Source organism: Pecten maximus, chromosome 8 (assembly GCF_902652985.1).
Source record: "Pecten maximus chromosome 8, xPecMax1.1, whole genome shotgun sequence".
Classification (NCBI taxonomy): domain Eukaryota; kingdom Metazoa; phylum Mollusca; class Bivalvia; order Pectinida; family Pectinidae; genus Pecten; species Pecten maximus.
In genome coordinates this window covers 37,971,526-37,996,582 of record NC_047022.1, presented here as the reverse complement: position 1 = coordinate 37,996,582, position 25,057 = coordinate 37,971,526, and the positions used below count along the sequence as shown (strand labels likewise).

At 32.6% G+C, this 25,057-nt stretch overlaps 2 protein-coding genes across 2 annotated transcripts; both read right to left on the bottom strand.

Annotated features, from left to right (window-relative positions):
• Positions 1-1,196: 1,196 nt before the first annotated feature.
• Positions 1,197-16,958, bottom strand: LOC117332313 (proline-rich protein 36-like). Its single transcript, XM_033891198.1, has 2 exons — positions 16,353-16,958; positions 1,197-1,622 (listed from the first exon to the last, which is right to left on the bottom strand). The coding sequence occupies exons 1-2, from the start codon at positions 16,956-16,958 to the stop codon at positions 1,197-1,199; spliced, it is 1,032 nt and encodes a 343-aa protein (XP_033747089.1).
• A 5,511-nt stretch (positions 16,959-22,469) lies between these two features.
• On the bottom strand, positions 22,470-24,469 carry LOC117333422. Its single transcript, XM_033892710.1, has 2 exons — positions 24,383-24,469; positions 22,470-23,740 (listed from the first exon to the last, which is right to left on the bottom strand). The coding sequence occupies exons 1-2, from the start codon at positions 24,383-24,385 to the stop codon at positions 23,162-23,164; spliced, it is 582 nt and encodes a 193-aa protein (XP_033748601.1). The 5' UTR covers positions 24,386-24,469; the 3' UTR covers positions 22,470-23,161.
• Positions 24,470-25,057: the final 588 nt, after the last annotated feature.

The following is a 25,057-nucleotide window of genomic DNA, read 5'->3' as shown; positions in this document are numbered from 1 at the left end:
TTTTTGCTTGTAATTATTCGCATTTGTTTCATTGTAAGTACAACAAACAAACAATTGCTAATTTACTTAAACTTCAATGATTCGTGTGACAAGCAAGTATCAAAATTTCGAATATCATTTTACATGGACTATTCCTTAGATCGGAAGTTTTTGACAAAGAGTAGTGATCCCTCAAACGGAAACACTGAAACCACGTGACCATGTCTGCACGACAGCTATGGTCTATCCGACCAAAATGAGCTTTGTAATTCTAGGTTTGTCCGATTCTAAGTTTCAAACTAGGGGTAGATAATCTAGTATCAAAATCATTAACACTGAAGCGAACAAACATAACATATACGACATCGTGTTACATGATTATATTGCACGATGTTGTCATAACAGGATTGGTTAAATCGTTTTATGCATGGTCCATATAAAACTAAAACAATGATTGAATTGAAAAGGCCATCTTAAACAAGATGACAATCTATTATGGAAACATATCATCACAAATGTTTTGAGAGATGGTTTATTCCACATCAGTATTAGAACAAAATAAAATTCTCAAAAGAATTTTACAACAAAATATATGACAATTTACATCCTTAGGTGGGTATTCAACAGATTTAAGCCTGTCAAATCGTTATATAAATGGATTTCGTCAATATATAATTGGTTATATCGTTATATTATTGGATTTCGTCAAAATATTATATCGTTGTATTATTGGATTTGGTCAATATATAATTGGTTATATCGATATCTTATTGGATTTCGTCAATATATAATTGGTTATATCGTTATATTATTGGATTTCGTCAATATATAATTGGTTATATCGTTATATTATTGGATTTCGTCATTACATGGCAAGTGATATCGTTATATAATTTGATTTCGTCAATATATGAATGGTTATATAATTATATTATTTGATGATAATAGTGTATATAGTAGGACGGTATAACATGATAAGATATATGCTAAAGGCAAACCTCTCTGTATCTGTTGTATTCACCATGTATATAATTAGCCTGGCTAAAATACCAACTTGCACTATTCTGTAGCACGATATACATCATTTGAAATCATTTAAAATGTAATAATGTATATTTTCGATCATGTACATGTATATATATTAAACTCTGTTTTCCAAAAGTGGAAGCCAACGTCATCTTGTATTGTTGGTAAGTAAACTGTATCAAATAGATTGTTCAACCGTTGTATTTGGAACATTTGGCTCCTACACTCACATTGATCGTTTTCTTCTGGAATGGGCAAAATATACATGTTTTCTTGAGAACATCCACAGTTTTATAAATATAGTCACAAAAATAGTCCGTTTCACTGGTGGCTGGAGCGCCTAAACATCGGTTATTGTTGTCGTTTGAGGTAAATTTGGCTTCCATGATGGACACTGGAAAACGATTGACATCATCATTAATGACGTATTTCCACGGACACTTTCCAACCGTTTCCCCCGAAGTGATGGATATACTTGAATTGCTTGTTAAATAACGTAGAAATATGTTGACGACATCGATTTGCTTGGCGAGGTCGAAGTTTCTGGTCATGTGCAAGGGTAATCCGTGACAGCTTTCCCAAACAAATACAGAAGGTAAAACAAGAAGGAGTCCACCCTGAAACAACAGGAATATGAATTGTAATACCCCAAACAAATACAGAAGGTAAAACAAGAAGGAGTCCACCCTGAAACAACAGGAATATGAATTGTAATACCCCAAACAAATACAGAAGGTAAAACAAGAAGGAGTCCACCCTGAAACAACAGGAATATGAATTGTAATACCCCAAACATAATAAATACGTTAGGTGGCCATTAACTAAAAAACGGTGAGTTTACAAGCAGACTATTAACACACATATATTATCAAACAAACGGGGACATGACAACTATCGCGTTATTAACGTTTGAACGAGGCAATGACAAAACATGTCCTTCAATAAATCACATGTTAATTTAAGACGTTATATATAACACAAGTACCAAAAACATAAAATAGTTTATACGGACAAAGAACGCGGTTGTGGGATGTCCCCGAGACCAGGTTTAACTAATTAGGTGAAGAAAGTGCCATAAACCGGCGGACCGGCCGGAGGCAAGCCGAGAGGAGTGAGGCAACAGAGTCTTGCTACAATGGATATCCCTCAACCCCATACTTTAACCGTTCCGTTATACCGATAACGACCAGAGAGATATTGTAGGTCGACTGTATTTGTAATTCTTGTCTTTTAGATGACAATTAAACCATACAGGCTATTGTACATTTCATTGAGAGTAAAAACACACACATGACAAACTGCACGGTGTGTCCTTGGACTTTACAAATGATTTGTAGTTGATGATATCCTGGTTTTGTGTTCAAAGGAAATAATTTTGAAACATATTCCCATCTTCATTTCGATCTTTTTCTTATCATTAAGATCGCATTACTCAATCTGATAGCTGTCATCTCGTCGATTCGAAGATGGAAATTTATAGCAAGAAAAAAAGTGTCAAGCTTCTGTGATTTCTTTACGGGAGAAAATGTTGTGATCTTGGAATACTGGATTCATCAAATGTGAACTTCCTAATGGATTATGGATATCTTTTTATAATAAAGTGTTACATTTCTGGTATATTTTTTTAACCAAAACGATCTATTGTAATAGCATGAAATTGAGTTGAGACAGAACTATTTTTATCACATTCAACTGTGGAGAAGTTCTTGGATTACTGTTTAATAGTTTGTATTTATTCCACAGTAAATTCCGACTATTCCTCTGCTTTAGCAGGTAATAGTAGATCTGTCTCAACTATACTTCTTGCTAGAACAAGAGATGACATAAAAACCATGTTTTTATACGTTGAAATATCTTCAATTAGAGCTAGTTCCTAAGTTATAAATATCTTCAATTATAGCTAGTTCCCAAGTTATAAATATATTCAATTATAGCTAGTTCCTAAGTTATAAATATCTTCAATTATAGCTAGTTCCCAAGTTATAAATATATTCAATTATAGCTAGTTCCTAAGTTACAGATATCTTCAATTATAGCTAGTTCCTAAGTTATACATATATTCAATTATAGCTAGTTCCTAAGTTATAAATATCTTCAATTATAGCTAGTTCCCAAGCTATAAATATATTCAATTATAGCTTGTTCCTAAGTTATAAATATCTTCAATTATAGCTAGTTCCTCTAGTTATAGATATCTTCAATTATAGCTAGTTCCTCTAGTTATAGATATCTTCAATTATAGCTAGTTCCTCTAGTTATAGATATCTTCAATTATAGCTAGTTCCTCTAGTTATAGATATCTTCAATTATAGCTAGTTCCTCTAGTTATAGATATCCTTTATCACAGCTAGCTTTGTATTGTAAACATTTTCTAAATCAAGATCAATATCTACAATCATTGTTTTATTTTGTGTGTCATTCTTTATGTTTAGACAATATTGTATTTAGATTATTTACTTGAAAAAGTGGGGTTTTTTTTTAAATATTGTTTATACTATTTTATAGTGATGTTAAGTTTAAACTGTGGTTTGTTTTTTTTGTTGTTTTTTTGTTGTTTTTTTTTTTTTTTTTTTTGTCAATTTCCATTTAACAATATATATACAATATGTAATTGATACAAAAGGGAATCAGGAACAATTGTCAAGACACTTATATAAATCTGAATCCTATAAATATAGGTTGCCGTTACATAACAGCATGGACATGATAAAACACAACATCGTATAGTGATGCCATGTTATGAAAATGTAAGATATTTTCGCTCTCCAGTTATTATAAGACTAGGATATTTGTGATCGTGCCATTATAACAAAAAATATGTTTGCAGGTTATAACAACATGACTATGTTTGCCTGTCATCACTACATGACTATGTTTGCCTGTCATCACTACATGACTATGTTTGCCTGTCATCACTACATGACTATGTTTGCCTGTCATCACTACATGACTATTTTTGCCTGTCATCACTACATGAATATATTCTTTCGCTTTAGCTTCATTATTAGATGGAAAAACTGTGAATATGTTTGCTCGTCATTAAGAAATGAAAATTTTGTTTTATTTGCTAGACATAATTATACAATGCAAATACATTTGTTTGCTAGTAACGCATGATGCTCGTTCAGTATAGAAATATTACTGATGTTTGTCAATGTTTTGGCCATATAGTTTCCTAGTGTTGTCTTATTCGGAGAATGACCACGAAAAATAAGATAAAAACATATGGGTTCTTTTATAAATTATGCAAATTCGAGCAGGTTTCTGTATATAAATAATTTCAGACCTGGTGTCTGCGTTATAGATATTTTTAATTACAAATGGTTGCTGTGTTGTGAATCATTTAAAGCTCGTTACTATGTTATCAATAGATGCCATTGCTATTAGATTTTCTATACCAACCAACTTAAGTTAGACTGCTTGTTTTTTAGCTCTATTAGTACAGATATATACATGTCAATATTTTAATTGAATAATTTCGATTATAATCGATTGTTTAATTTAAAGAAATGCGATATACATAGAATATCTTATCATATTTCGCACACATTCCAGACCGTTATAAATACACTGTATCAATCGATACGTGACTCGATATTATGAATCGTATGTAATATATGCCATGCCTCGAGACTAGAACATGTTTTAGAAACCATCAAACCTCAGGAGCCCCCACTATTAATTTTATATTGAAAAAACGTGTAAGATGAATCAATTGATATGAATATAAACTTCTATAACTTACCAAATACATGTACTGCATAGTTGAGATACCTCTTCGTACAATCGAGTAATAACAAAGATATTGTTAGTATGATACTGTACTGACACACTGTGTACAGGTTTCTTTTAAATACTAACGTTATCAGGATGTAATGTCTCCAATTACGAGTCTTCCAATTGCCGAAAGCTGAAACGGATCCGGGAATGACAACCTTGTCATAATTAAGGTATTTAACCGAGATTGGACGATTTCGGATACATGTACGTACTGATATCATCGCACTAATTTCTTCATAAATCAACATCCTTGCAGGCAGCTGAAGATTCGCGAGTTGATTTTTCATGAAATTAAAACTGCCTACAGTAAACCATGGATCACTGGAACACTACTTTTGATATTGTGTCCATGGAGGGGGTTTTCCCCAATTCTCTCTAGTATGATTCATACATTAGCGCCTCGCTCACATGCTGTGTGAAAATAAATGTTAAAATTTGGCATAATGTGCGCATTGAAAAATCGAAATAATGTGTAGAGAAAGCTACGTGACATCACATTTGATTAAAATATTGAGATTTGTGATATACACTTCCGGTTTAATTTCTCTTCTTAGTTAGAACATATCATTTTTAATAAACAATATCAAGATGAGGTGTTATGTGCAATAAATTGATAACGAAGTATTGAGTCAATTACATGTTACAAATGATAACCTTGGCTATCTATAGCCATAGTACATGTATATAGTTTCATTATTACGTCGCCTGACATTGCTTCATACAAATAATTATCAGGGAAAAAACAATGTTGTATATAGACAAGTACTAGAACGCCGAAAATAGATAATACAGATATCTAAATCATCAGTTTACTCAAACATGGATTTGACAAGAGAGAATATTATGGACAAAGAGAGAAATTACAGAGAATACTGACATAATAATCGCAATTGTAACTTAAAATCAAACAGGATGATCTGTATAAAGGCCCTTTGGAACAGGAAAACGGCACCCGCCACGTAAGTCTAGGGCAAACTCGGGGTAAGGCCAACTCTCAATATCCTACCAAGTTGTGGAAAACATATCCCACTGGCCTGTCAATTTACTTCACCCTAGATTACATACACGATATTAAGCCGTTCTGTTATCCATAAACAATCACAGATTATATTCACTTACGATGATAATGGCGCGGTGCCATCTACTTCCCGCCATGAAAACTGCAGTTGAGGTCCCTTGGTCTGGGATGCTTATGCGGGAGGACTTGTTTTCAATGTATGTGCCGCCTCTAATAATAACAGAACAACAATCTGTGGGAGTGATATTATTTCATCACCACCCGGTCAAATGCCAACTTTATAAGGAAAAAATAAGCGTTGTGTTCTCGATATCATCGATTCATTTCAGAAAATAGTGTCATGGGATATCGACCCGAACTAAAAAAGGAACAAATTGTTTTTCCTTTTCCCAGATTCGGTATTGAAGAAATTCTGGATTCATCCGAATATCATGTTTCAATCAAACGTAATGCTTTCCGACATCGCGACATATAGTTTTTGTAGCGTCAAGTCACAGCCTACACAAAACGGTATTAAAGTTGACAATTATCTTCACAAGATACATTTATAAATGTCATCGTCAATGTAAGACTATAGGAAAACTAAATTAGAACTCAATTTGACTTGAACGAATCAATTTCATTCTAAAACATTACAGAAGGGAAGTTATTCAATTGACAGAACACTATATATCGCTGAAAATCAACAACACACTGCACAACAGATGCTGATAACCACATACAGCAGTAAATCAAACATGGCATTCATTAAAGGATTTGAAAGATCCGCCTTATCATATATTAAATAATCGTCCGCTTAAATGAATTTGCTAACCGACACAGAGAAAAACACGTCAAACCGACACAGAGAAAAACACGTCAAACTTACACAGAGAAAAACACGTCAAATCAACACAGAGAAAAACACGTCAAACCGACACAGAGAAAAACACGTCAAATCAACACAGAGAAAACACGTCAAACCGACACAGAGAAAAACACGTCAAACTAACACAGAGAAAAACACGTCAAACCGACACAGAGAAAAACACGTCAAACCGACACAGAGAAAAACACGTCAAACCAAAACAGAGAAAAACACGTCAAACCGACACAGAGAAAAACACGTCAAACTAGCACAGAGAAAAACACGTCAAACCGACACAGAGAAAAACACGTCAAACCAAAACAGAGAAAAACACGTCAAACCGACACAGAGAAAACACGTCAAACTAACACAGAGAAAAAACATGTCAAACCAACACAGAGAAAAACACGTCAAACCGACAGAGAGAAAAACACGTCAAACCGACACAGAGAAAAACACGTCAAACCGACACAGAGAAAAACACGTCAAACCAAAACAGAGAAAAAACACGTCAAACCGACAGAAAGAAAAACACGTCAAACTAACACAGAGAAAAAACATGTCAAACCAACACAGAGAAAAACACGTCAAACCGACACAGAGAAAAAACACGTCAAACCAACACAGAGAAAACACGTGAAATCAACACAGAGAAAACACGTCAAACCAACACAGAGAAAACACGTCAAACCGACACAGAGAAAAACACGTCAAACCGACACAGAGATAAACACGTCAAACCAACACAGAGATAAACACGTGAAATGAACCAGGAGAAAATACTTTCAATTCATTTTATTAGAAAACCAGTTGATAGGCTTTACTATGTCGATATTTTTTTCCTTCTTGTTATGATTCAGGTCACTTATCCCATGATGAATTCCATACGCCTATTGAATACATCATTCTGACTGTTAGCGGTTATTATGTCGGTATTCTATGTTGATAATATCAATGTAGTTTTTGCTTTCTTCATAACAGGCGCTTGCAGAGAAAATGTGAATTTTAAGCGTTTTTTATTTGGCAGTGGTATGTGTACTGTTGAAACTACAAGATTGGCAACTTCGTCAGGAGCGAAGCGGCACACGACCTCACTTCAATCAACTTATAATCACACTTATTCAAGCTAACACAGCAAACTATATGCGACTGTCATCAAGAAACATTCATCTTTAACCTACCGTAAAATACGGATTTATATATATCCAAAATACAATAATCCGTAAAAACATCGTCGAATTCCTCCACCAGGACACCATTTTTTCAAACAGCTTCCTCAGCCTGTCGATATTCCTCATTTACATATGGGTTTAAAGGTCATTTGGTGATTAAATCGCCTATCGCCAGGTCACTTTTAGGGTCATCTCGGTATGCATCTTCAAGTCTGTTGACAACCCGCATATTGTTCGGAAAACGCTTAGGATATTTGAAGAGTTTCGTCTTACCTACGATATGTTTCAAGAGTTTCGTCTGAAGAACGATGCTATAATATTATTAATTATATATTAGTTTAAACGTGAGAGTCCCGTGCACCGAATATTACAGTATTACATAGGAAAAGCAAACGAAGTCAAAAATGCCCACTCAGCAATCGCATACATTAAAAATAATGGAAAATGGATTATAATGAGTCACTGATAACTCATGACCTTTAACCCCGTATGTAAAGGAGGAATCTGGATAGACTGATGTGATGCGAAATGGTGTTCTGAAGGAGAAATTCGGCGATGTTTTCACGGATTATTGTGTTTTGGATGTAACAATTAGTATTGTATGACACGGTAGGTTAAAGCTGAATGCTCCTTGATGAGGGTCGTATAGATGTATTGTTTAGTCGATTGAAGTGAAGAGGGGTGCCGTTTCACTCGTGACGAGGTTACCAACCTTAAAGTTGTCATACATGTAGTTCCCTTGACATAATATTTTCTTAATCACAATTTCTATGTAAGCGCCTGTGGTCCTGATGTACCTGACAATAGATTATAAATAACGAAATATTCTTATCATACAGAAAACTAATGATGTTTTGATTTTCAAATGAACATTTCACTAATCCAGATTGATTACACAATAGTGATGAGTTACTCCTGATAGATGGGGCCAATAACAGATCCCTTCTTTTCGAAATATTGTATAGATAATTGAAGATTTGTTTGAGACCAGAACACATTTTCAACATGTAACAGTCTCAGGAAATACAAGGAGATGTTATAAGGGTCTTTCTTTATTGTACATTAAATAAAAACCCTGCAACATAAAACAAAATACACATTGCTCACGCGCTCATATATACTCATACCAAACACTTGTCATACACAGCCAAGAACGATAATTTTTCACTGATATTCAATAAGTCAATTAACAGAAAATTAACAGAGAATCGGTACTCTATCAGATATTAAATATATTTTATAATATACAATATACTGCAATATATAATATGTATATACATTTAAATATATTATCCTGTCTATATTACCAAGACTTCATCTCTGTGTCAATTACATTAAATAACACTCAACCAAAACATTAGCTTTACATATAATAAATAAGTGTCTTCCATAATTAATTCCCTCGAGAGATGTGCTGGCTCTATGGAGGATTTTTCCCTCCCAGAATGCCTCATTCAAGATGGCTTCCCATGGGAAGCCATCTTGAATGAGGTATTCTGGGAGAGAAAAAATCCTCCATAGGAGTCATCAATTCTCTCCCCTGTATCTTTGTTTTCAATACAGAAGTGACATACCTTTCTTTAACTGTATATTCTTGAGATTTTATCTTTTCAGGTTCTTTTGGACAATATCTTCTGTTGATGATTCATGGTGTATACCAAAAACCATTGGAACCAGATTCATCAGAGCCCTTGGTGATTAAAACAAGATCTCATGACAAATGATCCTGATGTTTTTTTTTGTTGTTTTTTTTTCCATCTTTTCTTTTTTCTGAATTAAAAGTCATTTCTTTTATTAAAATAAATACTAATTTGAAATGTACAATCATTTTTTCTCTAATTTATAATGTACAATCATTTCTTTTATACAATCATTTCTTTATTAAGATAAATACTAATTTGTAATATACAATCATTGTTTTCTCTAATTTATAATGTACAATTCATTTTTTTTATCAAAATAAATACTAATTTGTAATGTACAATCATTGTTTTCTCTAATTTATAATGTACAAGCAATTTCTAACAATATATATGAACATTTTAACAATACATAACAAAAAACAATTTTATTTATCAACAATATTTTTTAAATACAGTACATATATCACAGATCAAAAATATTCAACAGCATAATAATGTCTTACTCTTGAAATCAATATCACATTGTGGTAAAACCCTTTCTAAATATTTTTCATCATTCTTATTTTTTTTAGAATGATGAATAAAAATATGATCAATTTGAGCAGATCTTTAAACAAAATATATCAGTATCCACTCTTTTATGTTTTATATGTAACTGTATGAAAGAAAGATTAAAAACCATAAGGGTATGTCATGCTGGATTTAAAATCAATAACTCTCTTATCATAGGCACATCTATATTTTTTCAAACATGTTGAGTTAATCAGTTTGAAATGTAATCTACATCTAAGAATTTTGCTATCAGTAATATTTACTTCAGCTGATGGATCCATCAAAAGTTGTTTCATTATGGAAAAGTTGATTACTTTTGAATTGATGTAATTGAGACAAAAACCTCTCACTTTACATACTTCTTTACCAGTATTTGTTCTGTATCCATAATTTTTAGGTCCCAACCCTATATATTCTACAATGTGTTCATCATCTCCTAATTCATTTGTAAGTTCCCCTAAATACTTTCCTAGAGTTAATTTCACAGGCTGTGTTTTCTTTGTTAGATATATCAAACTATCTGTATCTGTATACACGACATTTTCTTTTAATATATCCATTTGATAATACAAATGTAATCTGGCCCAACATGTTGTGAATGTAGCCATGAATATGTTGGTAAAATTATCTTCTTTCAAATAGGAATCTTTGACTAGATATTGCATGTAGATAAGATTTCCATTTATGATGTGAAAATCAACAATATCAAGAGTATTGTTTGTGATGAATTCATAAAATTTACATACATCTGCACTGGTGAAAAATGTACTTTGTGTAAATTGTTTTCTCTGTGCAAATTTACCCCAGAATGAATTCAACAACAATTTAGAAACTACTCTAAGTCCAGGATTACTTTTTATATTAGTTAGCTGGATATTTTCATGTTCAAAATATGCTTTAACATACTTTTCCCTATCACTCTCAGTTATACAATCTACAGGCCATCTACTAGCTTCTTGTTTGAATTTAAGAAAAGTGTCTATATACTTTCTAAATAAATCAGAGGAAGTTTCTGTAAAATGATACACTTCATAAATTTTAATAATTCTATACCCCTTTTCAATAGCTGTCATTATTTCAGGAGTACACCATGTGCCCAAAAAAACCATATCCTCATCTGAACAGTGACAGGTTTCATGTGATTGTATTTCACAACATTGTTTACACAAGGGAAAATTGAGTTTTCCTCCAGTACTTCTGACTGGTAAGACAGGTAGATACAACTTTCTAGGGGGCAATATCTTTAGTTTAATTATTCCAAAATACTCTTCAACAGGTTTAAAATTTTCAGTTATGATGGTAGGGTGTCCTACAGGGTATTTACAATATTTGTTAATAAAAGGATATAGTGAAGTGAAATCAGCATAATGCATTTCTTCCCCTTCTTTCACTTTGTGGTGTAATTTTAAAGCATTTGTTCTCCCTCCAAAAAAAGAATCCTAGGATTCAACCTGCCTACAAGATCTAAATTTCTGACAAATTCCTGCATTTGAACATTATTTTTTAACTCCTCTAAAAACTCATGTTCCCATTTAACTAGAACCGTGTAGCCACATTGTTCTAGATATCTGATTTTGTTTTTATGTTTTTGGAAATTGACATTGTGAGTCATGTTATTATTGTGAGAAAATATTGCTTTTTCTCTATCATAAGGAATACAAGTTTCACAAGAGTGATAATAGCAACCGTTGAATTCCCAGATTTCTTTATCACATATTCCATCTACAAAATATTTACCTATTTTAATTTCTCCCCTGCCATTGAGTGCATGCCTAATTTGTTTTCCTGTCACATGTTTTACCCATTCTAGCCATTGAATGCTCTCTTTACTATAAGCTACACCTGAGCTATATCCTTGTACAGGTATTCTACCAATGTCAGATTTTAGGAATTCTGCTTTCAATATTAAATCTGCATCTATGACATTATCACCTACTTTATATTGACCAGCTATTTTGATAGCATTAACTTTAACCCTATTTTTTAGAGTTAAAAGGTATTGTTCTCTCATAAAATTATGCTTGAAAGTGTGCATGGCTACACCAGCAGCTGTTTTAAATAGGAAAGGATCTATATATTGCATTTTCTATCATCAGATCTCTAAATTTTAAGCAGGCTCTTTTTAATATGTCAACATCTGAGTGAGCATAATCAAATAATTCTTTTTGAAGATCAAAAACCTCATCTTTTTTAGTTTCATACCATTTTAAGAATTTCTGTCTACCTTCTGGAGACATTTGATCTATGCAATAATATTTCACATCAGGATAAGGTCCTACATAATCTTTATTTTCACTAGTATTGAAAAGATATGGAAAGTAACCTTTTTGCATTTCTTTCAAATCAAAAGCTTTAGGTAAGTCAGCTAATTTCATAGGTAGAAAATTGATAGAATCCAAAACATTGATATTTAAACCTTTAGCAACTGACATGTGCATGAGTTTTGTTCCTGCAAATATTGGGTTTTTAGGAGCAATTCCCACACTCCCCAGATATTCTAGAATGAAATACCCATCAAATCCTTTACTGTTATGAGCAATGCATGTAAAATTAGCATATCTCTTGGTAAATAGCCATTCACCAAACTGTTTCATTGTGGGAAAGGAAATTTCTTTTTTGAAATCATGTGAAACACTTCCACAGAATTCACAGGTTTTCTCATCTATAGAACATTTGTCACATTTTGTGTGTACTATGGCTAAGTTCTCTTTATGGATTTCTTTACCACATATTTTGTCATTGCAGTTATCACAAGTAGTACATTTAGGACAGAAGGGGTTTTCTGCTGTAATACAACCTTCACATGTGGGAGGTTTCATATACCCCATTTCACAAGTATATTTTTCATTCTGCGTGGTTTCAAAATCATAAAAGATGTAATTAGTTACTCTACTCATACTTCTGATAGATCTCAAATAACATAGATGACCATTTTTAACATTTTTTTTACATTGGCTACATTCATAAGTGAAACATTCATGTTCAGATTTTTTTTATTTATCATATATCAGATGACAAGTTGTACACTTCATTTTTGAACTTTTACATGTTCCATCAGCATTTTTATGTTTTCTGAAACATTCTTAATTTCTACAAGACATGTTACAAGTGGTACAAATGACAGTTTGTTCTTGAAGACAATTATCACTAAAACATAGCCTACAATGATGTTGACATATTTGTCTATTTTTATTAGTATATGGTATTTTACAAAATATGCAAAAATAACTTTGATTAAAAAATCCAGATAAACTAGCAATGGTATCATAATGTTCATGATGATGATATAAAAAAACATTTTCTTATTTTTAGCTGTAGGGTATTTTATAAATTGGTTCTGACATTCTAAACTAACAACACCTATTTCAATACTCAGTAATGGTTCAAATTTTCTCAAATCATCTAATGTGACAGGTTTATTTGGAGGTAAGCCTGCTTTAACCATCAAGGCTTTGACAGCCATAGTTTGTGTTACAGATTTACTACATAAATCTTTATAATAATATTTATTGCAAATACCTTTTTGTAAAAGTAATTCTAAACATGTCAACTTATGTGCTACACGTTCTTTTTTCACAATGTCATTCTCCTTAACACACTGTTTGGCATAACCTACTAAAACTGCTCTTGCAGCACACATGTCTTTTGCTTTTATTTCAACCATACTATGTTTGTTTTTGATATGTGTTAAATTGGTTATATAACTTCTTCCTTCTCCTAAAGGCATTTGTAAAATCCCTAATGTGACTATAAATTTTTCTGTTACTTGTAAATCTTCATTACTGTTGAGAGTGTTTTCAATCTTTTCCATCACTTATTCAGGATCAATACTGGGTTTTGGTGGAATTATTATGGGTGTATTCAGTTCAGGATGTGAAATGGTTATTTTTATTTTATCATTTTCTTTTTTCTTTATTTTTTTATTTGTTAAAAGTTTTTTAAAAGTGTCTTTAATCTTATCAATATTGTTTATGAATTTTTCATCCCTTTTCAAATCTTTAAAAGGAGGTGGTGCATAGGAGGGCTAAATCGGCCCACAGCGATTTTTTTCCCGGAAACATATTTTTGTCAAAAGCATAATATCCCCGATTATGTGGGAGGAATTAATTTCCATTCCTCAATGTATATATTCTTTTTTTGGTGATTTCATTATTTCCGCATCAAACTGCATAAGAAGCTAATGTTTTGACCACTAATTATTATAGAACACATTTTTATTTCCTATTTGTGAAACAAATTTACCCCATTTGTTTAAGGTTTAATTTTGTATATGAATCATCACGCTCCGTGACACTAAAATTAAATTTCAGCCTAATTTGATGTCTTCTTTGTGAAAATCATTGTTTTTAACTTTTCATTTAAAGTCTAATACCACACAGTTATTGATGGAGTACTATCAAAATTTCCAGTTATAAATAATCTATGGATATTCATAAACATTTAATGAAACAAATTTATTTGGTGAATTACTGGATATGCCAAGATTTTATTATGTTAAATGCATACACCCCCAATTTTGGACAACATATCAAAGTACCGAAAGTACTGAAAAATAGAGGCAAATGCTAAAAATCCAACAAAAATAACAATGCCATCAGACTTTACTGCTTGTGTCAGACAGGGTGCTCCTTTTTAACTCTTGGTTTTTTAATACAATTTACTTCATGACCTTTCTTTGTATGCAAAAATCTTTTGTTATCCAGTAATTTTTGATGATTTTTTTTGGTTGTGTATTAAGATTAATATGCAAACATGTTTTTTAAAAGCAAAATTTGATAGTACTCCAACGATTATTACATTTTATCTACTTAACAAATAAAAGAAAATTTCAAGAAGGTAAATTTTTAACAGATAATTTTGTTTAAAAAGCTGTAATTACACTTTCTATTATACAAATTCATACTAAACACACATGTTTTTATAAAATATAACATCACATGAGACTATCAATACAATATGAAATTTATCAAGTACTTTTGTACGAGAAATATATTGAATTTAAAAGGGAGGGTACACATTTTTTACAGAAATCATGTTAGGTGGCGCTGCGTATACAGCATTTGCCAATTTTCGTTTTAGTGTCTAAAATGACATGTATTTGGTAAAAGTCTATCATAATATCATGCATAAAATAAGATCCGGCCGTGGGCCACCATGCACCACCTCCTTTACTATAAAATTAATTCCCACGGCTCTGGCTTTTGTAAAGCTCCTTTCTGAATGAAACTGTAAGAAAACAAAAGTCTAACTGTAGTTCAGTGAAAAAAAATCAATTTAGTTTTATATTTTAATCATTAGTTTGTTTTATCTTTTAATCATTGATTAATTGTTTATTAAAAAACACTAAAACATTTTTTGATTGGAACTAAAAAACATAAAAAAAAATACATTTGTCATGCAAATTATCATAAATTTTTCTTTTTTTTTCAATTAGTTTCATTCTTAATCATTGATTTTTCTGTTGATTGGAGACATAAAACATATTGACAGGTTTCATGATACTTACAGATATCAGTCTATCTATATCCTAAAAAAATATATTAATATAAAAAACATTGTTGATAAAGAAATCTATGATTGCTGTCCTAGATTTCAGAGGGAGGATTTGTGTTTTTATACAAATACAATACTAATAAGTTTCAGCTTATACTTTTTCTATACTTGAAACAATACTAATAAGTTTCAGCTTATACTTTTTCTATACTTGAAACAATACTAATAAGTTTCAGCTTATACTTTTTCTATACTTGAAACAATACAAATAAGTTTCACATTATACTTTTTCTATACTTGAAACAATACTAATAAGTTTCAGCTTATACTTTTTCTATACTTGAAACAATACAAATGAGTTTCAGCTTATACTTTTTCTATACTTGAAACAATACAAATAAGTTTCATATACTTTTTCTATACTTGAAACAATACTAATAAGTTTCAGCTTATACTTTTTCTATACTTGAAACAATACAAATAAGTTTCATATTATACTTTTTCTATACTTGAAACAATACTAATAAGTTTCAGCTTTTACTATTTCTATACTTGAAACAATACAAATAAGTTTCATATTATACTTTTTCTATACTTGAAACAATACTAATAAGTTTCAGCTTATACTTTTTCTATGCTTAAAACAATACAAATAAGTTTCAGCTTATACTTTTTCTATACTTGAAACAATACAAATAAGTTTCATATTATACTTTTTCTATACTTAAACCAATACAAATACAATACTAATAAGTTTCATATTATACTTTTTCTATACTTGAAACAATACTAACAAGTTTCAGCTTGTGCTATTCTAAAAAAATTATTATAGCTTTACTCACAGCATCATCTTCTTCACCATCAGTCTCAACTGTTGGTGACAAGGGTGGCATCACAGATGACTTTGTTGGGGTAGAATATGGTGACAGTATAGGCATCACAGGTGACTTTGTTGGGGTAGTATCTGGTGACAGTATAGGCATCACAGGTGACTTTGTTGCAGTAGAATTTGGTGACAGTATAGGCATCACAGGTGACTTTGTTGCAGTAGAATTTGGTGACAGTATAGGCATCACAGGTGACTTTGTTGGGGTAGCATCTGGTAACAGCATAGGCATCACAGGTGACTTTGTTGGGGTAGCATCTGGTGACAAGGGTGGCATCACAGGTGACTTTGTTGGGGTAGCATCTGGTGACAAGGGTGGCATCACAGGTGACTTTGTTGGGATAGCATCTGGTGACAAGGGTGGCATCACAGGTGACTTTGTTGGGGTAGCATATGGTGACAAGGGTGGCATCATAGGTGACAGTGTTGGGGTAGCATCTGGTGACAAGAGTGGCATCATAGGTGACTTTGTTGGGGTAGCATCTGGTGACAAGGGTGGCATCATAGGTGATAGTGTTAGGGTAGAATCTGTTGACTTTGGAAGAGTACTTGATGTTTTCATAGTAACTCTATTTTTAGAATCAAATTGTAAAAGAGGAGGTTTTGTAGGTCTTACCTGTGACAATGTTGGCATCAGAGGTGACAATGCTTGAGTAGAATTTGGTGATAATATTGGAGTAAAACCATCAAAAAAGACAAGATTACCTCCAAAAACAAACTATTCATACAGTATATAAAGGAATGTATATATCCTTCAGATGCTTAGTATACGGTATTTGGTATATTATAAAAAATAGAAAGTATAGATAGTTAAAGAAAGGTATGTCACTTCTGTATTGAAAACCAAGATATAGGGGAGAGAATTGATGACTCCTATGGAGGATTTTTTTCTCTCCCAGAATACCTCATTCAAGATGGCTTCCCATGGGCAGCCATCTTGAATGAGGCATTCTGAGAGAGAAAAATCCTCCATAGAGCCAGCACATCTCTCTCCCTCGTCAGCTGAAAGGCCGCAAGGCCGTACCAGGGGACGTAAACCCGTTAAATAAATAAATAAATTATAAATCCTAGATTAGGAAAAGTTATGTATTAAGGCAATTCAGTGACAGTTTTTATATATAAAGACATAGAGATAATCGCCTGTCCCTCCAATATTAGATCATTGTGCGGTGACAAAATGCGGAAATGCTCACAGTAGTGCCCTGACCTACCCCATTCCCCCTTAGTGTCCAAGGCTCGGTTATAACCGGAACAAGGACGTTAAGCCCTAACAATCAATCAATCAATCATTATAAATACATAGTACATATTTAAATAGCTATTACATAATAATCCAATATACACTCTCGCCCTTACACGTACGTACTCATTGCCGGGACAAAAAGAAAGTAAAGGGTATGATACCATCTCTAAAAGCAATATGACATGAGTATTAACTATATTTACATATGTTATTGACTATTCACGAGATCTTTATCAAATGGTTATTTTAATATACTAACTTATACCATACCAAAAATGGCGGAACACATATGTTACACTATATATCTAAAACAGTTATTCAAGCAATGTATATAAATAGTCTATGCCTAATTATTCTAAATTAAGGTTACAATAATTTATCAAAAATAGTATAAATTAGTACAACTTACCAAACGCAGCTATACCATTGTATCCACGACTGTCCAATATATAGTAAAGGTCTTAAACCTTAGAGCACGAAAGTGAATGTACGTGTAGCTGTAGGAATTGTAAAAAGGCAAGATTCTCAGGTTGGTATTGTCCAATGAAAATAGTCCAAGACAGTCACATGTCAACACATGCAAATAATTAAAACAAATACCATGACCACAAACGTTAAGGTGCCACATCATATTACCATCAAACAACCTTTAGAGAACCGTGTGCCTTCATTTATTAAAACCTACAAACAACATATAGATATATATATACAAAACATACGACACAATGATTCAACCTGCCACACAGCACATGACCAATATTGTGATTTCAACGTTATATTTATGACAACATAAAATTTGCTGTTCCATACGCATGGGATTTTTAGTGAATGGTACGTGTTCTAACATAAATTGTTACCACCAATAAACTGACAGCGGTTTTGCTCAATTTGTTAGCGCACGCGTCCTTCTACCATTGTACATGTAGTATAATGAAATTCACTGCCGAGTAGTACATGTGAGGGAACTTCACGGGATCTGAAAGGAGGTGCTGGTCAACATTGCAAATATGTACAGGTTTACATATATTAAATTAAATTTAAAAACTAAACATGATTCATTTTATTTTCACGCCAATGTGACTTATACATCTGTGTATAAAAGTTGCCTCCCCTCGCCTGCATGAGACGGATAAGACGTTTCGATACAACCACCCGACGGTAATAGTACAGGCTGGAGTTTAATAATTGTATTGATAAAACATACATTGATTATTAATTACTTTATACAAAATGTACACGTGAATAGTTATCATACGAAAGAGAGATGCTAGGTTAACAAGTCTTACATATTTAATATCTAGAGATGTTAAGTTAACAGTTGTTACATATTTAATATCTAGAGATGTTAAGTTAACAGTTGTTACATATTTAATATCTAGAGATGTTAAGTTAACAGGTGTTACATATTTAATATCTAGAGATGTTAAGTTAACAGGTATTACATATTTAACAATTCATGCGTTAATCTAGCTGCTGAACTGTACTATTAATTATCTGGTGCTAAGCACGAAGCCATTTCATAAATGTATTCCCTTTATGGTTTCTTGTTAATAATAAATAATTACCATTAACCTTTAACCTTTAACGTTTCTCAGCTGCTCTTCCTAAATTATTCTCTTTCCTACACTAGTAGATGTATATATTACATTTTTATCTTTTTCTGAGTCCTTACTTACTGTCTTTGTATGCGCGAAAACATAGACTGTTAAAATGTTGACCTTGCATTTATATTTATTTGAACTTTATTGTATATGTGCAAGATGAAGCCTGGACCAGTTCCAGATAGGGGATACCTATTGAAGGGACTCTTTCGCACAATGTTGTAATGGTGTCTGGACCAGTCTCTGGTAGGCGGTTTCATCACTATAGATTACCCATAACAATGAAAAATCTTGCACTATTTTGTAATACAAACGAGCGACCGTCGCTCCAAAATCACCGATCGTAAGTCACATTAGACATGTGGTCGTTATACAGAGGGTCGCTATATAGTCAAATATCACGCAGAAATCTTAAAATCGGTCGTTATAGACAGGCGGTCGTTATATACAGGCGGTCGTTAGAACAGGTCGGACTGTAGTGGTCATTTTCAAAATACGTTAGAAATCGATTGTTGAAGAAAATGTCTACCTTTGGTAATCACCTTTACTTGTATATGTATTTAATTCTTTTAAATAATGTTTTCGAATATGCACAGGTACTCGCACATATTTTTATTAAATACAATGTATGACAAAATTATATAAGATATTTTAAGTCATGGTGTTAAGGGGCGTCTAAACATCAAATCCAGTCAACACAGTGATATTTTACAGCCTACAAATGCCTACTATGGTGCAATTTAACAGAAGTAACTTGATCAACATTTAGTATATGTCATGGCAAACCGTGAGCCTTGCCGTTGACACGTAATTTGTTAAGCCGTTTGTAAAATTCAGCAAAACATGCGAAAAATGCATGTTTTAAGGGGGCATTTGTATCGCATATATTACACAAAATAACCATGTCGTTTTGCTTACAAGTTTCAAAAGCACACAATAGGAGCATTGATTTGACCAGATTTTATTTTGACTATGAAATCCAATTGGCGGTTGTGAATGATATACAAATATGGCATATAAGGAGGTATTTCATACATTAAAAATGTTCTTATTAGACAATATAAAGAACTCTAGACATGGCAAGAACTGCTTTTAGGGTAAATGTTCAACCGTTGAGTTTGGGGTAAAAGATTCATATTTCTGAAAATGGCTTCAAACTCACCAGTTTAACCATTTGTCTTAAAAAGGTACTTCTTACGCTGATAATATGCCTTAAAAAGTATGATATATGAGCATTTTTATTAATTGAAGTTCTCCCCTTATTATATGATATAGTGTAGTAAAATTATTCACAGGCGCCATTTTCATTTCAATGTCAAACAAAATAAGTGTTTATAAATACATGTACTCGAAGTCAAGTCCTGTCAAACAAATGCTCCTATCATGTGCTTTAGATACTTGTCAGCATAACAGTTTTTTTCAGTTTGGTTATTTGTGTGACTAAGAATTATTCCATGCTGCATCTTACTACAAAGCAACCCTATACAAGAAATGGTTAGCATCAACAGCAAATAATTGGTGTCTTTAAGAAACTACAAGCCCAAACAAATATTTTTGTATATTACATTACTAGTTTGTGCAAATTTGCAGATATTTATTAGTGTTTGAAATTCAACATTATTCTGCTACATTGTATATAGATGTCCCTTGACGCACTTCTGCCTCTATGTTCAACGCTTATTATGAGTTTCGTCCTATTTTCTAAATTTCGACACTTTTTCTTTTGTGGTGTTTTGCTATTTTCAAGATATATATCAAATTGAGAAAAGCTCCCCGAAGGCCGTCCATCAAATTTCAACAACCATCTTAACGCAGCAATGCTATCAGTGTTGGCCCATGATGAAGGTCTTGTTAGAGGCTATATACAAATCACATTCAGAATTAGGTACCATTAATATTACTGCATCGCAAAACAAGACATCGTAAAAATACATTTGGCCTCTTTAAGTCATATATTGTCACATGACTAGCCCGCTACTTCTGTTTAGAAAATAATTGTGACGACTGATTTTACTCTTAAGTGATTATTAAATAGTTTAACGAGGTCGAAAGAGGAGGTTTCTTAGCCATGCCAAAATATCGGTTTGGACATTAAACTGGGTAATAAGAAAGGAAGAATAGTGTCATCAAACTAGTTTTCCTGTTGATATCATTAATAAACACGAGCCTTTACAGGTATAAATCTGATGATATATTTCTTGTTTGAAGTTGTTATTGGATTATATCAATTTGATATAACTTTCATAATGTGATTTCATTGATGGGCCTTTCGTGCGCTGTTTTAAAACAATCTTTGCTCGTGTCTATTATTCAATTATTTTTACGATGAACACGCGCACAATTAGGTCTTACTTATATGTAGACACTTGGTAAGCATAACAAAACATGTTTTTATCGCTATCATTTTATTGCAAAATAATCAAGATAATAAATAAATAAATATCATTATACAATGTACATCAATATAATACAAATATTGCACGGATTTTGAAAATTCGGGACTTTAATACTGAATTCTAAGTCAGTCTTCCATCATTTACTGAGTATACATAACAACATTTGCTTATAAACATCATCTTAAAGTACTGTAACGGATTGTCAGTTCTTACATTGTATATATGTACTAATTTACCAATTGGCCCATTAAAACATACATTATCACTGCATACAATTTGTCAAATTAGCGTTTAAAACATACTTTTACCTTTCACTCAATAAAGTCTGTTAATCATTGAATAGCATTTGTTCGTCATTCACTATATACGCAAGGTCCAGTTATCCAATAAATTATTGATACCTCGGTCTCGCTCAAAACAGGAGATCAAGTTATCCTTTAAAAATATAGTCGATCCGCAGTTACACATATAGCGAATGAGGTATTGCATATATCCAATACATAAACTTGAATGGTCATGCAACAAACTGTAAAATAGTTTGTTGCCATATTAGTGATATGTATATGTAAATTCTAAATATTGTTTTTCTAAAAAGAACAACCCTGTATGATACTCCTATTAAAACGCATCCACATCTAAAACAATGTATTGTTTGTAAAACAAAGATACTAAATAAGAACTGAATCGGTCACAACGCTATAACAATGAAAAATATCAAAATTAGAATTACACAAGCAAATTATTTACATTCCTCCCTCGCTCAGATACATCAATATCCTTAAACCTGGCCCTCACTTGCTTGGCTCAAATATCCAATAAATGTATCCTTAATACTCTCCCTCACTCACAAAAAATATCGTAAATACATTCTTAACATTCTCCATCACTCACAAACATATCCTTAATACATCTTTAACATTCTCCCTCACTCACAAAAAATATCGTTAATACATCTTTAACATTCTCCATCACTCACAAAAATATCATAAATACATTCTTAACATTCTTCCTCACTAATAAACATAATCTTAGTATTCCTCCTTCGTATCGTTTAGACATCATTTATCTCGACTTCAGTAACAAGTCGTTTAGACATCATTTATCTCGACTTGAGTAACAAGTCGTTTCATCCCCTCAACCTACATATCAAACAGTGGATGGATTTAATATGAATGAAAGACAATTGGTAGTAATAAATGCTACGTTTTCTATCAACATACTCATCAATAAATAAATACTTAAACGAACCGTACTTAAACACAACATTTAAAACAAATAAATTAATACAAGCATACTTAAAAGTCGTCATACTCTTACTGGTAATGTTATGAAAGTCTGGAATCGCCTCCTGGGTGATTTGATAAATGCTTTAATGGAGCTTGATTTACCCCAGGTATGAAAAATATAGTTTTTTACCCTGGAGTTTGAATATCAGCCGTACAGGTACTGCATCAAAAATATCAAAATTATGTTCGATGAATGATTGTACAGTACCTCAATTAACCTGGTTTAACCATAGTGTGGTCTATATAGATGGGGGTCCACCGTCTGATGCAGTTTGACTGTTCTCCTTTTCTTTCGTTTTCATACAGGTTGTACCAACAGACACCCTTTCTGTCCCCTCAACCCACTTTGAGTGCGTGGCTGAACAAATTTCTTTTCTGAGTACTTTAATACTGATGTAGATTCTGCCACACTCGAAGTTATCCTTCTGTGCCTCACTCATCCCCACACAGGACTCGGAAGGTCCACACCGGGGTATGGCCACAGGGATTTCCTTGGGATGACGTTTACTGTCGGTATCGATGTCGATATACCATGGACAGGATGATCGTTCGTTCACGGGAGCTGACGAAGACATGTCGTTGGCAGCAGGGCAATGCTTTGAACCAGTTGGCTTATTCAATAGGTCTGCCAGAGATATCACTGAGTTTCCTGTCAGAATCTCAGGCAGGAAAACTTCAGTGAAATTGGTAGTAACATTTTCTTCTGCTAACATTTTCTTTTCGTCGTCTTCGCTTAGGTCTTGACATTCTGAGGTGACAGGTGCACCCGTGATCCTGGCGAAGATGCTTAGAATGACAGCTAGGGCTAGGTACTTATTCTGTAGCAAAATTAAATACGTTTCATGAATACATGCATGACATGGTATCAATTGAATAATGTTCAACATTAATATGTCTACAACACAATTGGTGTAGATATCAAAAACGATACTCCTACTACCCTAAAATACCTATAGCCATGTTCGTGTTGTTTAAAGAGATGTGTAGTGCTGGTCGTTCTTCAGCATTACTACGACACTTACGACTACATATTCGTTAACAAAATATTTATTTTTACTAGATTTTCGTTTACTGTTGTAGTTTATTCTTTTTATCTTAATTAAGAATATATTTTTGGTAATTATTATTTGTTGTCTATCATAAATTCATAATTTGTCAATGAAGATATATATTAATTATCTTAAGACTAATATTCGTTATGTCTTAATTTAGAATATTCGTAATATATGATAAAAATGACTTCGTTGCTAACAAACTGTTGTCTGCTATCATCACGAATGTGGATATTCATTATATGTTAAAAATTGGACATACAACTTCGATTTCTGTTATAACAAGAACTATTTTTAGTATTTTCATCTTAGCGTACTACTTCCTAATTAAATCATATCATTTTGAGTAGCGCTGTTATTCGTACTTATTGACTAAATACTTATTAGCTCTATTTCAATATTACTTACCATTTTTATGTCACTATATCCTAAATGCTATCAAAGGAAATTGCAGTCAAAGCTCAGTTTGATTCGGTTTGCCGACTTGTTTGTGATGAAGATCTAGACATCTTCAAAAGCTTTTATACCTTCAACAGACATTTAATTCTATAGGGAACCCCTAGTCTCTAAATTTAGCATGTTTGTTCGGGGTGTTTCCCGTCTAGTTCAACCAATCACCAGGAAGTATCGTTCCGTCAATGTAGGTGTATTCCATCCTATTTCTAACAAATAGTAAAACAAATATCGTTGTCATTGGATGGGGCTGTTTAGTAAGATATCAATACTTTATCTCTACGATTTAATGCAAATTATAGATAGTGACGTCACTGTTTGTAAATTGTTATTGGCCAAATGACGAGAAGAATTGTTATAGGACGGAAGTTAATATACACATATGCATATTGTACACGCCTGCTCCTACAGTGAGTGTGTAGGGCCGTCTACACTCAGTAATTCATTACCTGTGCGAGCGATAACTTTACCTGATTCGTTTAAATAACTTGAACACATGAATTCAATAGAAAAGAATGCACAGCCCGATAAATATCTCAAGCTACATGTCTATATTGTATTCCGACACCAAACCACCTATATGATCAGACTGAACAGAAGACAAGGATGACATTATGATAACATACTTAA

Coding starts and splice junctions, on each gene's coding strand:
- LOC117332313 (XM_033891198.1), bottom strand. CDS start 16,958: ATGAAAACATCAAGTACTCTTCCAAAGTCAACAGATTCTACCCTAACA. Junction 1,623..16,352: donor ATGGTGAAGAAGATGATGCT/GTGAGTAAAGCT, acceptor CTGTTGTTTCAG/GGTGGACTCCTTCTTGTTTT.